Source organism: Nomascus leucogenys, chromosome 3 (assembly GCF_006542625.1).
Source record: "Nomascus leucogenys isolate Asia chromosome 3, Asia_NLE_v1, whole genome shotgun sequence".
NCBI classification, from domain to species: Eukaryota; Metazoa; Chordata; class Mammalia; order Primates; family Hylobatidae; genus Nomascus; species Nomascus leucogenys.
In genome coordinates, this window is record NC_044383.1 from 23,318,421 (window position 1) to 23,335,816 (window position 17,396).

Below are 17,396 nucleotides of genomic sequence, written 5' to 3' on the forward strand. Positions count from 1 at the left end.
CCAAAAAGTACATCTCATTTTTTAAAACCATTAAAAACAGTAAAATTTGAATACTATAAACTTTTAGAAAAAATGCCTCATAAGAAATGTATTGCTTCTTTCTTAACAATGACAAAACCAACCACCACAATAACTAAGCCCACAAATAGCAAGTATCTAAACACGATGCACAACAATAACTATAATCAATAACCTTTTTCCTTAAAACTTACATATCAAAGCTGGATATATGTATACTTTATGACTAAGTATTTCCACTTACAGGCATATATCAAGCCAATATATGTTTACATGTTCACCAAAGGACATACAAAAGAATGCTTGTATAGAACTATTCATACTGGCCCCAAACTGGAAACATTCATCAATAGTAGAATGGATAGTGAAATATTCACACAATGTAATATTACACAGCAATGAGAATAAACTAACTACAACTATTGTGCAATAACATGGATTAATCTACATAATTTCAACATAATTTTGAATGAAAAAAGCCAAACACACACAAAAAGTACACACTACATAACTCCATTCACATAAAGTTCAAAACTGGCAAAACTAAATTATGGCATAAAAAGTTGGAATTAAAAAAAAAAAGTTGGAATTGCAGTTACCTTGTGGAAGCGGTAACAGTGACTGGAAAAGTCAGGAGGGGGCTTCTAAGATTTGTAGTATTTCTTTGGTTTTGTAAAAATTCATTGAGCTGTACAAAGGATTTGTATGCTTTTTTGTATGTACATTTTACTTTGGTAAACAGGAAAAAAATTTTTTAATAGCATACAAACTGAATTCTTTAAAAATCAATTCTTACTTCAAATATAGCAAACACCCTAATGTTAAGTCCTTGACAAATATTTTGGCATACTACATAAATATCTCAAAGAAATGTGCTTTGTAAAGGATGATTTTTAACAAATCTAAAAGTACTGAAATCATACAAAGTTCTCCAATCACAATGAAATTTAATTAGAAATCAGCAACAGTAAGCTAATTAGAAAAATCCCAATATTTGGAACATAAATCACAGTTCAAAGAACAAATTGCAGAGAAATTAGAAAATATTCTGAACTTAATGACACAACATATCAAAAGTTGTTGAATGTAGCTAAAGCAGTCCTTAAACACAACTGTTTAGCTTTAAATCCTTCTGTTGGGAGGGTAGTGTCCAAAATCAATGATCCAAGATTCCACCTTAAGAAAGCAGAAAAAGGAACAAATTAAACTGAAAGAAGTTGAGCAATGGTTCTCAACTGTAAGCAATTTTGCCCACCAAGACATCTGACAATGTCTGGAGATATTCTGGTTATCACAACCAGGAGGAGGCTACTGGCATTTTGTGAGGAGATGCTAGGGATGCTGCTTAACGTCCTATGATGCACAAAACAGAATTATCTGACCCCAAATGTCAAGACTGCTAACGTTGAGAAACTGAAGTAGAGAAATATAATAAAAACTAAGGACAGGAATGAAAGACATAGAAAATGAGAAATAGTGAATATCAGTAAAATTGAAAGCTGACTTCAAAAAATCAATACATTGATAAACTACCTCTAAGGCTGAAGAAGAATAAAAGACAAAAATCATGATACAAAAACAGTATCAAGAGTGTGCATCATTACAGATTCTACACACATCATACATTAAAAGAATAAGAGATTATTATTAACAACTTTATGCCAATAATTGTCCACATCATCTAAATTTGATAACTTAGATGATATGAACAAATTTCTTGAAAGATACAAATGATCAAAACTGACTCAAGAAGAAACAGAAACTCTGAATTGCCTTTCATCTATTAAAGAGATTAAAATCATAATTTAAAAAAAAAACCTTCCCACAAAGAAAACTCCAGGCCTGTAAGTTCTTCATTAGCAAATTTTACCAGGCATTTAAGGAATAAATAAAACCAATCCAACATAAAATCTTTGAAAAAATAGAGAGGGAACACTTTCCAAATCATTTTATGAGACCAGTATTAGCCTGATATCAAAACCTGACAAATTACACAGAAAACAAACAAAACAAAGACATCTCTCATGAACACAGACACAAAACTTCTAACAAAATATTGCCAAATCGAACCCAATAATATACAGGAAGTACCCTAGTTCCTGGGACAGAGCTTCTAAAACCTTGAAATTTTCTGAGTAATTAGGAGCATCTTCATTATTCATGGTGGGTCTTTGGACCACACCTGAGTTTATGCCAAGGAGAGATAACTCAGGATAGGGGCTGGTCACATCAGAAAGACCAACCATGTGATTAGAGGGTTGGGGCTTTGAGTCACTGACTCTGGCCCAACACAGGGGAGAGAAGTACTGGGAACTCACAACCATATAACCAATGATTCAATCAATCATGCTTATGTAATAATATCCCAATAAAAACTCTGGAACCTGAAACTTGGGTGAGTTTCATGGTTGGTAAACACATAAATGTGCCAGGAGGGTAATGCATCCTGATTCCATGGAAAAAGCACAGCAGCTCTGTGGTCAGGTTCCTCCCAGACCTCACTCTCTGTGTCTCTGCATTTGGCTGGTCCTGATCTGTATCATTTATAATAAAACTTGCAATTATAAGCATAGCAGCTGGACATCATTGTGCATGCCTGTACTCTTAGCTACTTGAGAGGGTGAGGCAGAAGGACTGCCTTGAGCCCAGGAGTTTGAGGTTGCAGTGAGCTTTGATCTCACCACTGCACCCTACTCTGGGTGACAGTTGAGACCCTGTCTCTAAAAACAGACAAAGTATAGCACTTTCCTGAGTTATAAGTAGTTCTAGCAAATTATCAAACCTGAAGGGGCTGTAGGAACCTCTGAATTTGCAGCCAGTTGGTCAGATGTGAGAGTGGCCTGAGGACTCCTAAACTTATGGCTGGCATCTGTAGCGAGGGCAGACATGTTGGGGACTAAATCCTTAAACCTGTGAAGTTTGTTTTAGTTCTGCGTTATTAGTATCAGTACTGCAACAGTACAAAATACAACATGAATAAGTAGGATTTATTTCAGGAATGCAGGTTTAAGACTCAAAAATCCATCAATGTAATCCTCCATATTAACAGAATAAAAAAGAAAATGACAGTATCACCTCAATAGATGTAGAAAAAGCATTTAATAAAATTTACCATCTATTCATGATAAAAACTCTTAGCAAATAAGGGAAGAAAGGAATTCACTCAACCTAAAAGGCATCTAAGAAAAACTATAGTCACACTCAATGGTCAAAGAATGCATTTTTTCATAAGATCAGGAACAGGGCAAGAATGTCCACTCTCATCACTTCTATCTAGCACTGTACTACAGGTTCTAGTCAGTGAAATAAAACAAGAAAAGGAAATACACAGAAGGAAATGGAAGAAATAAAAATGTCTTTACTTGCAAACAACACCACTGTCTATTTAGAAAATCCTAAGGAATGTACAGACTATTAACAATTAAGTTTAGCGAAGTCAGTTCACAAAACCAAAATGCCAAATTTAACTGCTATTTAAAATAGCATCAAAGAATACTTAAGGAAAAATTTAATAAAGTATGTGTATGACCCATACTCTGAAAACCTAAAAAATACTACTAAAATTTGAAAACATCTAAATAATAGACATACCATGTCTATTAATTCATGTTAATGAATTAGAAGATTCAATAGTTAAGACATGTTGGGTTTCCCCAAATTAATTTATAGATCCAGTGCAATCCCAGTAAAAATTCCAGCAGGCTCTGTTGTAGAAATTGACAAACTGATTCTAAAATCTATGTAAAAATGCAGGCCATGCGCAGTGGCTCACGCCTGTAATCCCAACACTTTGGAAGGTAGAGGTGGGAGGATTGCATGAGCCCAGGAGTTCAAGACCAGCCTGGGCAACATGGTGAAAGCCTATCTCTAAAAAAAATATAAAACTTAGCGGAGTGTGGGAGCGCACACCTGTAGTCCCAGCTCCTCACTCAGGAGGCTGCGATGGGAGAAATCACCTGAGCCCGAGAAGGTTAAGGCTGAGGTGGGCCATGATCATGCCACTGCACTCCAGCCTGGGTGAAAGAGTGAAACCCTGTCTCAAAAAAATAAATTAATTAAAATAAAAATGAAAAAGACCTAGAATAGCCAAAGGAACTTTTGAAAAAGAAGAACCAAGTTAGAATACATTCATTACCTGATTTCATAACTTTTTGAAAAACTATAATAATTAAGGCATTAGAATAAGGATGAATATTTAGATCAAAGGATCAGAACAGAAAATTCAGAAATAAGGCTCACAAGTCTGTGGTCAACTGATTTTTACAAAGGTGCCAAGGCCATTTAATGAATAAGGTATAGTCTTTTCAACAAATGATGCTGGAACAACTGGATGTCCATTTGCAAAAAAAAAAAAAAAAAAAAATGAACTTCAACCTTTACTTCACACCCTCTACAAAAATTAACTTTAAATGAATTTTAAATCTAAATGTAAAACCTAATATTATAAACTGCTAGAAGAAAATAGAGAAAAAAAAATTTTTTGAGATGGAGTCTCACTCTGCTGCCCAGGCTGGAGTGCAGTAGCATGACCTCAACTCACTGTAGACTCCACTACCCGGGTTCAAGTGATTCTCCTGCTTCAGCCTCCCAAATAGCTGGGATTGCCGGCACGTGCCACCATGCCTGGCTAATTTTTGTGTTTTAGTAGAGATGGGCTTCACCATTTTGGTCAGGCTGGTCTCGAACTCCTGACCTCATGATCTGCCTGCCTCGTCCTCTCAAAGTGTTGGGAATACAGGCGTAAGCCACCATATCCGGCCAATAGTGCTTATTTATTTATTTATTTGAGACAGAGTCTTGCTCTGTCGCCCAGGCTGGAGTGCAGTGGCGAAATCTCGGCTTACTGCAAGCTCCGCCTCTTGGGTTCACTCCATTCTCCTGCCTCAGCCTCCCTAGTAGCTGGGACTACAGGCGCCCGCCACCACACCTGGCTAATTTTTTTGTATTTTTAGTAGAGACTGGGTTTCACCATGTCAGCCAGGATGGTCTCAATCTCCTGACCTCATGATCTGCCGGCCTCAGCCTCCCAAAGTGCTGGGATTACAGGTGTAAGCCACTGTGCCCGGCCGAGCTTATTTTTTTAAACTAATAAACCTCATCATGAAACTGAGGCAATAATTTACCATAAAGTACTCAGAGATGAGAGTAAAATATCGATGTTTTTCTGTAGGTGATTAATAATAAACAGTACTACAAGGTGTGTAATTTGGAAACATCATTCCGTTGGAGAATATTTGCTCTCATGTACTTTTTAAAAATCTTCATTTCTGGCATATTAATCTGCTGTTAGTCAAAGAGTATGACAGTCAAATTCTCATCTTCTATAGCCAGAAAAGCTTCTCATTTAGAAATATGAAAGCAAACAACAGAAGAAGCTGCGAAATTATCAGAAGTGGTAGTCTCTAGGAAGCAGAAATTGGATGGAGAGAGGTGGGGCATGAGGATGTTATTTTCCTTTATAAGCTATTTAGTATTAATTAACTTTTTAAACTATATACATATATTACTTTCACAAAATGTTAAGAATTTAAAATAACTAGTTCACCTGGTAGCAGCAGAAATTAAGAAGCATCTTATACATTCTAAAGTTAAATACTATTTGTAAAATAATACTTCTTAGGTAAGGGAGCAACACTAGAAACGACAGAGAATTTTGAAGGTTAAAATAATTGCTCTTAAACATATTCTCAAAGTTAAAAAAGACATTAAGATAAACCACTAATTATCTAGATTACTTCATTTGTTAACAACAAATTCTATTACAGAGCAATATTCTAAAAAACCTTTAAAAGTACAGAAAATATCAGCAATTTCCTAACTCATCTGACTTCCAAAGGTAATCATTTTAAGAAAGAGTCAGGCATGAAATAAACATTCAGTAAATAATTGTTGGGGGTAAAATGAGTGGTACCATAGATATAGAACACCTGCATCTATGGGGAGGAGCTGAGTATATTAATAATAATATAAAAGGAGCAACTTTAAAAAAATAGGCTTGATATTATGGGTAATGCTGTTAATTATGGTACCATTGACTGTGTTTTAAAATATAGGAAACCGAAATGAAAAAACAATCTAACAAAAAATGCATGTTTATATTTCATCAGCACTATAAAATCACACTAAAAATGGGACCTGGAAATACACTCTGTCAAAGCATACCATCAAACCTCTTTGATTAGATTAGTATCTAGAAAACTGTCCTTACTGAAGAAATGACAAAGAATCATGCTATATTCAAAAGGAGGCAATGTTCTTTCATTTGTAAGAGAAATCTAGAAGAGAAAGCTTTCTTCCAGTCAACAGTACTGCCTGATTACAACAATGATGCATATATTGCTTAAAATCCAGCTTGACAATAAAGTCAACCATCGTCTACAGCTGAAAGGCTTAAGCAATCACTATCTCTAAGCCACATGTGCTTTAATCATAAAATGAGTGATAATATTTTGTCTTCATAAATCAGAGAATTGTAATGAAGAACTCCCTTTCTACATTTTGTGATCTTCTACATCATATATTCAATATTTTGACAAAAATGCCTTTCATCCACTAGGAACAGAAACAGCTGTCCTACTGACTTACAAGGCATGATCATACAAGTTTCCTTCAATACTTCCATAGAGGAATATAACCTTAAGAAACCCAGCAATAGCAAACTTACACTTCAAGGAAGCATTTAAAGGAAAGCCTGAGTTTTTTTAGTATAAGACATATAAGTAATTCTTGGGAGTTTTTCATTTAAGTCAATTTTGGTAGAAGACAGACTATCAGAAAACACATTTCACTGGATGTGTTAATCATTCAAAATGCAGAAAATACTTCAGAATAATAACAACATCATTAAGAGTTTAACTGCTACTAATCTACATTTTTGTCCTGAAACTTTGGGAGTTTTCTATGGGACAACGACCCAGAAATTATTTTTTAATATAAAAAATTTTGAAAAACACAGAATAGAAGAAAAAAATTACACAAAAATAAAAATAAGGCTTCATTCAATTCTTCTGTGAACAAATAGGTTCACGCAGAATAAAGAGAAGATAAAGCATCTCAAATTACTACTGGAAAAAATCCTTTGTAACTATCTTAGGAAAATAACTCACCACCATCCCTCTCCCCAGAAAAACTAAAAATCCATGAAGATAGCCGAAAAGGATGCAAAGCTAAAAAATGACAATACAATAATTCCATCTAAAATAAGACTAAAGCATTTCTTTATTCTATAGTTTAAGAAAAATTAAACAAAAGCCTTACAAGCCACAGAAAAGTTGTTTTTTAGTGTCCTCAATCTTAGAAGGTAGAACTGAAATACTGCTTTTATGAGATTCTTTAGTATCCATAGGATACTAAAGAGAAGAAATATATCTACTTGAAATTAAAGCATAAATTGGCTATTTACTACTTCCCAGATTACCTTAAAACAATGCAATTACTATGTTCGTGTCACAGGCTCATATGAATATTTATTGGCAATATTTGACAGACTTCTGGTTCTTTCAATATGCAAGTTTTGATATTATTTTATTTTCACAACACAGGATGACACTGAATGTTCTTCAAAATTAAGTGTGGCATTCTGTAGCCTACTTATTTAAAAGAATTGACAGTTTAGAGATTTTTTATTCTTTAAATACTACATACTGTTTTCCCAAATGTATCACTAACATCCCTTGGAACACAAAGTAATTAGAATTTGCCAAAGCAGGGGTTCTATCACCCTTCCTTCCAGTCTAATATGGTACTCAGCACAAAAAAGAAACTCAATTTAAGACACTCTGCTTGGAGTTTGAAAACCTTTCATTCTTTAAGAAACACATACTATGTACGGGGCACTGTGATAAGTACTAGGGATAAATGTTTAAGCAGAAGAGACTCAATCCCTGCCCGCCTCACAGGGTTTTTAATCCAGTGAATAGGACACGAATTTAAGAAACAACTGGATAACTGTATTTCTACAAATGTGATGAACACTATGAAGGAAAAATAGGGGCGCCATGAAGTATGTGAAGACCTGATCTATTACGGCAGATGAGGAAACATTCCTGAGGAACTTATATTGAGCTGAAGGAAGTGTGTTATTCAACAGAGATAACAAAGGGGAAGGGAAAATGATTCCCCGAGGGAACAGAAAGTATGCAAAGATCTTGAGGTAGAAGAAAACATGTACTGAAGGAATCGAAAGAAGGCTGACCAATATAATTCATAAGAACTGGCCAGGTGCGGTGGCTCACACCTGTAATCCCAGCACTCTGGGAGGCCAAGCCGGGTGTATCATGAGGTCAGGAGATTGAGACCATGCTGGCTAACAAAGTGAAACCCTGTCTCTACTAAAAATACAAAAACTTAGGCCGGGCATGGTGGCTCACACTTGTAATCCCAAGTATGAGCAATTATCCTATCTCAGCCTCCCAAGTAGTAGAGATTACAGGCACACACCACCATGCCCGGCTAATTTTTGTATTTTTAGTACAGACAGGGTTTCATCATGTTGGCCAGGCTGGTCTCGAACTCCTGACCTCAGGTGATCCACCTATCTCAGCCTCCCAAAGTGCTGGAATTACAGGCATGAGCCACTGCACCCTGCCTAAAGTAACATTTTATCAGGCATATCATATAATACCTGAGAATATCAGGGGTAAAATAGTCAATCACCATTATATCTTAAAGATGCTACGATGTCAGAGAAACAAATGTCATTTTATAACATACATCAGTGTTCAAGATGTATAGTAGTAACAGCTACTTCCACACTAGTAGCTTTTTGATCAGGAAAAAATAAGACATATATACTTATGAACTCTATTCCTTTCCTTGTTTCAGATGATGAACACATGGAAATTTCTCTAAGTCTTCTAACTTTCTGCTTTATGTAACCAGTATAATAAAATCTCATTAAAAATCCAACAGTAAACTTAAAATTAAGAAGCCTACAGTGTCCTCTTTCAAATGGACCAACACTATTGTCCAAATACCCCAGTATTGGAATTTCTACCTCAGTTCTCCTTACTTCCATGAAGCAGGCATTTTAAATAAGTCAAAAGGGGAAATAATTTCCAGTGTTTCATTTTAACATACTAGTTCTCTCTCATAAGCCCCAGCCCAAACCCCACACATTGGTGGATCTTGAGATAATATATTCTAAAATCTATTTATTTCTCTGTCTCTCTCTCTCTCTCTTTCTTGCTACTTATATTCCCATAAAAAAGTACCTTCTTCTGTTTTAGGTGGTCTAATGTACACATATTCTCCTTTGGGCACTATCAGAACAATATGGCATGCTTGCAGTTTTACAAATGTTCCGACATGCTATGCTAAAACACAGTAATTAGCACTGTGGTCCCACACATAATATTAGAATCCTAACAGAAACACTAGCATGAAAGAGAAACATCACTTAGCCCAAACCCCAAGCTGAGCAAAGTGTAAGTCAACAGATGACTAAGAGTTTCTTATTAATGACCGGTAACATAATTGATAAAACTTAGGAATGTGCATCTTATTTATGCCTCTATAATCCTTGAGTTCCTAAAAATGTCACATCTGCAATGATGGGAGACATACTAAATTACTAATACAGTAACCAATCTCTAAAACTGTCAATAAATCAGAGTCACAGAAGTTCAGGAGAACGAGGGACCTTGGTGAGACTCTAACACATCTCATGTTACAGATGAACATAGTAAGTAAGGGATGGGAAATGTACTGAAATTATATACCTAATTTCTAGAAAATAGGAAAGGCTTAAATAGTTGCAGCATGACAGAACCCGGGTCTGGTTTCCTATGTGTACTCTTCCTATGTCTCCAAGTTGAAAAAAAAAAAAAGTTTTTTAATCTATGTGGATTGAAAGATACATAAATTCCTGAATAGGTCTTAATTCTTGATAGCTTAAACATTGAAACTGTAAGGGCAAGCAAATGTACATTTTTTAAAAGGCTGTATATCATGCTACATATTTTCATCTCAAATAGACCATACTACAACAAAATCTCTAGACCCACACACAACACAGATAGTACATCAAGCTTATGGTTAATTATTTTTATAACTTAAGAAATTAAGTTTAAAAACTATATAGTAGTCTTAATGAAAAGAGCTAAAAAAAGGAAACATGCAGCTCTACAGAGAAGTCAAAGGAGAAAAGTGAATCCTAGTTTTTCCTTGGTGATGTCTGAAATACAGAGTGGGATGATCTAACCTCATGAGTTCCAGCTGTTATCTATAGAAGCCTCAGGCTTTCTGCATCAAGAGCCCCATTCTGTCCCAATCTGCTGTCCCAAAAGACTAACCAACCACCTGACTGAAGCTCCCCAAAGGCTTCAGGGAAATCTGGTTACCCAGGGATTGCTCTGTCCTCCCCAAAATGAATGTTTATTATATTCTCTAGACAAAGCTCTGGGAAACAGAAATAAAGGTCTCATTTAATTCCCCTTATCAATGGAAAAGGCAGCCATCTGTTAATCTTCTGTTAAGAAAGGCCTGTTGAAAACTTCATATGGGATGAATCCTAGGAATTCACTGGCTCCCTAGAATAAAAACACCGAAGAGATAGCCACATACTACTCAAAGTTTTCAAAAATGGAAGTTAACTACATCTTAGTACATCTATATTTTTCTCTTTTTGAGACAAAGTTTCACTATGTCATCCAGGTTGGTCTTGAACTTCTAAGCTCAAGCAATCCTCCCACCTCAGCCTCCCAAAGTGCTGGAATTACAGGCGTGAGCCACCAGGCCCGGCCTTTCCAAGTACATCTAGACAAGTATATTTTAAAAGATCTATTCTGCTTGAAAGATAAGCAGATTTTTTTTCATTTTTGCTTTAAGAGCCCACCAACCAATCCGATCTTATCATTTAAAGAGGCAAAACTTTCACAGCACGGCTTTCCCTTTTCTCCTTAAACAAATAACCACATCCGCTCACTACCAATTCTACCTAAATATTTTTATTCCTTTAACAAACCCTTGATTCTGCTTTATACCCTGCCAGATCTATTTCTGGTTTTTTTTTAATCTTCTTGGACTGTCCTAAACTTGGCCAGAATATTGAAAGCCAGCCCACAATTACTTTTAGCAGGTGGCTGCATGCGTGGACACATGCCACCAAGTCTCTCAACTTACTGTCCTCTCAGTCATAGCCATTTTAATAATCCCAGCAAGAACTTCTCTGGTTGTCTTTCCAGATTCTACTCCTTCCCTTCCATGCAAAACCAGGTTATGATTTCTAGACTTCATTATTTTAAAAGGGCCAAATCCCCAGGGTAGTGGTAAAGGAACCCATCAAGTGCTGCTCCTTCAGACTCGGGATTACAGGAGAAATGTGCTCCTCCCCTCTAGTTCCCTCTTCTAAGCGTTCCCAGCTTGCTACCTGTTGGCAGTGCTGGTGTTGCTGCTCCCGCTGCTGTGTTTCTGTGCCCGGCTCAACCTCCGTGGGGGCTTTGAATGCTGTAGTCGGGGGCTCGGCATGGACGGGAACGAAGAGGCGTAGCCATGTTCACACTCTGAAGAGAGCAAGAAAAAAAGATATGGTAAGAAGAATGTACCCAAATCCATTGAACCACAAATCCGAGGTCTTTGCAGTAACAGGTTTTTGAAAGCAGGAAAAGAGTAAAATGTTTCCACTCTTTTTGGTTAGAAGATTAATGTCCCTCGCCTGGACATCAATCCTGTGACACCCCACCAGCTGGAAGGTGTTTTGATACCTCCTCTAAACCAAAGAGTTTATCCCCCCCTTTCCAAAATCCTTCTCTCCCAAGAATTTTTTTTTTTTAGATTTCAGATGCTTTACAACAAAAATTTTTTGACCAGTTACCATTCACCTCATTGATTTCGCTTGCCTCAAAAATTCCCCTTTACTTTCAACTCTATCTGTTCTAAAGAGTCTCTTTAAGCCCAATGTTTTTGTATACTTCGAACAAGTCTTAGACATTTTCTCTCTTGACACCACAATCTCCGAGTTCCTGCTCTTTCTGCCCCATCTCTACAGCCCCTTGGGCTGCCACCGCTAAAGGGACCCCATCTCATCACCCCGCAGGTATTCAGAGGCCCCTCTCCACCGGCTTTCCCCCCGCTCAGTGTTCTCCCAGTCTCGTCTCTTCCCCAGACCCCCCCAGCATCCGCGTTCCCCTTTCCTCCTACCTCCTAGCACCCTCTCCTGCTCCGGGGCCCTCCTGGCTTCTCCACGGTCACCCTCTCTCCATCCCCGGACCGCCCTCTCTCCAACCTCCCTTCACCCGTCTCCTTCCCGCTCCCCGCACGCCCACAGCCCCACCCTCCGTGCGCGACCTCGCACCTCCCCCAGCACCTGCGCGACCTCGCACCTCCCCCAGCACCTGCGCGACCTCTCACACACGCCTCCACTCACGATCTCAGCACACACACTTCCCCAAACGCACCTCACGCGCGCGAGCCTCCCACGCACGCGCGCCACTCCCCGCACACGCGCCCCTCCCCGCACACGCGCACGCCCCTCCCACACGCGCACGCCCTTCCCGCACACGCCCCTCCCTCCGCGCACCCCCTCACACACGCGCGATCCCCCCCGCACACGCGCGTGCCCCTCTCCTCACACGCCCCTCCCCTAACGTGCGCACCCCTGGCCTCACACACACGCATGGCCCTCCCCTCACACGCCCCTCCCCACACGCGTACGCTCCTCCCCTCACACATGCACGCCCCTCCCCTCACATGCTCGCACCCCTTCCCTCACACGCCCCCCCCACGCGCGCTCCCCTCCCATACCCCTCCCCTCCCCTCACATGCCCCTCCCCTCTCCTCACACATCCCTCCCCTAACATTCACGCACTCCTCTCCTCACATGCGCACGCCCCTCCCCTCACACGCGCGCTCCCTTCCCCACATGCCCCTCCCCTCACACGCGCGCTCCCCTCCTTCACACGCCCCTCCCCTCACGCGCGCGCTCCTCCCTCACACGCCCCCCTTACACGCGCGCTCCCCTCCTCACACGCCCCACCCCTCACACGCGCGCTCCCCCAACCTCACGCGCGCGCACCTCACACGCGTGCCCTCCTCCCTTACCGGCCGCACCGCACTCCAGAAAAAGATTACTAGCGCTCGGGCTCACGCAGCGGCTCCCAGCCATTACCTCGCTCCCGGCGCTCCAAAAACTCGGCAGCCTCCAGCAGACGCTGCACGTTGATCATCCTCACCCGCTCCATGGGCACCGCGGGTGGCGACCGGCGCCTCTCCGCACTCCCTTCCCGGGCCGACAGGAGGCGCCGCAGGCGGCTACGACCAGGCGCCGTCCCGGAACATGTGCGACGGGCGGGCGGGCCAGCCCGGCCGCGGCTCGGCGCGCTCTCCGCCGCCCCAGCCGCCCCAGCCGCGCCAGCCGCGCCCGCCGTGCCGCCGGCAGCCCGCGCGTGGTTTGTTTACCTCTCCCCGCGAGCACGGGGGAGGGGCGGGAGCAGCGCCGCGGCCCGCCCCCTCCCGCCCCTGCCTCTGCCCCCTGGGAAATGTAGTCCCGCACCCGTCCGAGGCTGCCGGGAATCGTAGTGCGCACGCCGTTTCAGGGCGCCTGCGTTCCGCACGATTTGCAAAGGTCGTCGGAAGGTGTAGTCCCGGTGGGTTTCCTTTCCTGTCTCTAGGGAAGACTAAGAAGTTGCGGGACTTTGCTTCTGGAAGGGAAGAATTTTTTTTTCCCCGCTCCAGACACGATGTGGAATGGGAAGGATCTGAGCGAGCTAGGAGTCTACTCCCGGGGAAACTTGTTTCTCAGCGACTCCCTGCAGTTGCCCAGGGGCTGAGACATTCTTTATTCAAAGTATCATGTTCCAGTCCTCTATCTCCTACTTTCTCATGTAACCTATGTGCCTCAGTTTCCTCATCTGCAAAATGAGAAGAGTAACACACCTGCACCAACAGCGCACACAGAAACTGGAAAAGCTAAAATTGCTGTTCAAAAACGAGGGATGATTTCATCAGAGAGGGTTTCCGTGAAGCCCTTCTTCCACCTCAGCTTCCACACAGACAAGTAGTTACTTTTTTCTTTAATCTTACTTTTTAAAACTTTCTCCTCCCTCAGTCCCTCACTAGTGCTTTTAGACGCCAGAAAATTCTCCCTGGTGCTGAACAGTTTGGTTCAAATCCTGACTCTGCTACTTACACTGACTGTGTGAACTCTTCCAGCCTCATTTTCCTTATGTTATAAAATGGATATGATCATATCCACGGCCTTGAGGGCGTGCCATGTGCCAGGCACTGTACTAGACTTAGTCTGCATAGTAAGAGAGAAACAGATGCAGACCTGCTCACGAGGTTCGTGTATTCAGTAGGGCTTTTTGCGAAGATTAAATGCAATAATTCCAGCACTTAGTATATACTAGGCACTCAGTAAATAGAAGCGATGATGATGTTTTCTCTTATGCTCTCCTCTGTAGCTAAAAAGGGAGTTAGCTAAAGAGAGCAGAGACCACATTAAAAGACTACCACTGGCCGGGCATGGTGGCTCACGCCTGTAATCCCAGCACTTTGGGAGGCTGAGGTGGGCGGATCACCTGAGGTCAGGAGTTCAAGACCAGCTTTGACAACATGGTGAAACCCTTTCTCTACTAAAAATACAAAAATTAGCCGGGCGTGGTGGGGGGTGCCTGTAATCCAAGCTACTGGGGAGGCTGAGGCAGGAGAATCGCCTGAACCCGGCAGGCGGAGGTTGCAGTGAGCCGAGATCACGCCACCGCACTCCAGCCTCCAGCCTGGGCAACAGAGCAAGACTCAGTCTCAAAAAAAAAAAAATAAAAAATAAAAAAATAAAAAAAATAAAAGGCCATTGACTGCTCTCATGGCCACTCTCTTTCTAAGTCCTCCATCTAAAACATCCTCAAAGTCTAGACCAGGGTTTTTCAGCTTTAGCATCATTGACATTTTGATCTGGGTAATTCCTCCTTGGAGCAGGAGCTCTGTTCCGTGCTTTGCAGGATGTTTAGGAGCATCCCTGGCCTCTACCCACTAGATGCCAGTAGCACACCACCACCCCTCAGGTGTGACAACCAAAAATGCCTCTAGACATTGCCAAATGTCTCCTGGGGCACAAAATCCCTCCCCTGTCCCCTAGTTGGGAACAAGGGATCTAGGGAGAGGAAGAACAAGAGGATCATACTTGCTGAATGCTCTAGGAGCAAGCTGGGAACCGTGCAAACATACCCATAACTTTTTTCCACCCCAATTATATTAACCTGCTGCTTGACATCATATCCAAAATAACAGGAAGCTCCTGGTGACGGGAGAGTTTCCCCCTCCCGTGGTCATTCCATTGGCTCCTGCAGAAAATACCATCTTGAGATGGAAATCTTACCCTCTTAAAAATGTTATCAGCTTCATGCTGCATTTTAACATACCTTTCCCTCATACCTTTTGTTTTCTTACCTTTCCCTCATACCTTTTTTCTTTTTTCTTTTTTCTTTTTTTTTTGGTAAAGTGCACAAAATCTCCAGTGAGGTCACAAGCTGCAAAATTCTGCCAGTCCTTTTAAATATTACACTTGGCACCACATTTCAGACCAAATAGATGTTCCATCAAATGCAGGCAGACCCAAAATGAGAGGTGTTCGCAAGCCACAGAAGAACTTTTTTTTTTTTTTTTTTGTAAAGGCTTTCAAAAAGGGACTGTTTTTTTTAGCTGTTGACTAGGTTGTTTCGGATCTGGACTTTCCCATTGGGTGTTGGTAACAACCACCCTCCACCCTCAACAAGGGCCATGTTGGGTAGGGGTGGGACTGGATTATTTTAAAGAAAATACCATTCATTTAGAACATCTGTTAGTTGAGGATATAATTTTTTGTTTGTTTGTTTTGTCTTTTTTGAGACAGAGTCTCACTCTATCACCCCCGCTGGAGTGCAGTGGCACGATCTCGGCTCATTGCAACCTCCACCTCCCGGGTTTAAGCGATTCTCCTGACACAGCCTCCCAAGTAGCCAGGGTTACAGGCGCCTGCCACTACGCCCAGCTAATTTTTTGTATTTTCGTAGAGACAGGGTTTCACCATGTTGGCCACGCTGGTCTCAAACTCCTGACCTCATGATTCGCCCACCTCAGCCTCCCAAAGTGCGCCTGGCCAGGACAAATACAACTCTGCTTTTCCCAATAGGAGGTAAACTTGTGTGACAAGCGATCAAGAGAAGTAGTACGAACTGAAAATATACATGAATTCAAGATGGCTTTAATTCCAGAGGTCATAGAACCATAGCTGGTTAGGAAGAGACGGCTAGATGTAAGAGGCCTGGGGCCTATGCATGGCCTTCCACAGTTGACCTCCAGGTGAACTAACCTAAAGCCCTTCTTCTAGAGCCATGGCCAAGAGGGAGATGAGGACATGGAAAGTAGAGCGAGACTCACCAAAAGGCCACCTGCATTGAAGAAGGGGAGAGATGATGATCATGGTGGGCAGTATTAAGGGCTCGTTCATGTACAGAAATCTCCAGCCTTTTCTAAAAGCAATGGAGGTGCCACTTCCTTCTCCCTGCTCTGGCTGCCTCCTGGAGTCCTTCTTTGGACATCAGCTATAAGGGCCTCTCCAGCACAAAGCTTAGGGCTGTATCCACAGGAAAGTAATACTACCCACAAAACCATCCCTCAGCAACAGTCTCAGCCCGGAGGAGTCCAGAGGCAGCCATAGCCTTTCTTTTGCTCCGATGAACTAGTTTGCACTACAAATGCAGATGGGGAAACAGGAAAAGCAAGACTTCCAAAGTCTACTGACATAAGAACCTGGAATCCTACCCATAGTCTCTGTTCTGTCCTCTCCCTAAGGTATATCTCTTTCTCAAGGGAGTCATTTGAAAATGGAAAAAGTCCCCCAGAATCCCCCAGGCCTATAACGATCACAGCCACGGATGGGGACAATCTGCCTTCTGAACGAAGCAGGCAAAGCCCTCAATTCTTAAGGGTCCTTTCTCAGCACAGTTTACTTAGTGACAATTTCCAAGTGATTTATTGAAGATTCATAAACAATGGAGGCTGATGTGTTGTATCTTTTCTACGGGGAGGAGAGATGGGGAGAGAGGAAAGCGCCATGAGGTTAAGTTACAAGTCCAAAGTCACTGTGTTGATGACACCTTGCACTTAGTAGAACTTCCCTGAAACTGCAAAGTGTTTACTGAGTAGGGCACTGTTTTCTGCAATTATCTTTAAGGATGGGCGTTTTCAAATAATCAACATTGGGGACATGGGAAGGTGAACTCCAAGCTCTTAAATGAGAACCGTAACAGTTATATATTTTTCCATCCCCCACCCCAAAATGACTACTGCAGCCTCCTCCCCTCCTCTTCCCCCAGAGCCCAGAAACGTGAAGAACAGCAGAAAACCTTTCCCTCGCCCAGTGAGTCAGCCTTGCCTAAGTTCATGCGTAAGCTCTCCTCAAG

At 41.6% G+C, this 17,396-nt stretch overlaps 1 protein-coding gene across 3 annotated transcripts in view; it reads right to left on the reverse strand.

The window, feature by feature from the left end:
• MXI1 (MAX interactor 1, dimerization protein) overlaps window positions 1–17,396 on the reverse strand; it is a 79,321-nt gene that overhangs the window by 46,591 nt on the left and 15,334 nt on the right. Inside the window, exons 1-2 of one of the 3 annotated variants that reach the window (XM_030807267.1) lie at window positions 13,124–14,513; window positions 11,387–11,519 (exon numbers count right to left, since the gene is read on the reverse strand). In XM_030807267.1, coding sequence (XP_030663127.1) covers window positions 11,387–11,519; window positions 13,124–13,196 — 206 coding nt within the window. In that variant the 5' untranslated portion in view covers window positions 13,197–14,513. Of the gene's footprint in view, window positions 1–11,386; window positions 11,520–12,156; window positions 12,260–13,123; window positions 14,514–17,396 lie in introns of those variants that run through there. The other 2 variants (XM_030807272.1, XM_003255454.3) reach the window with 2 other exon arrangements.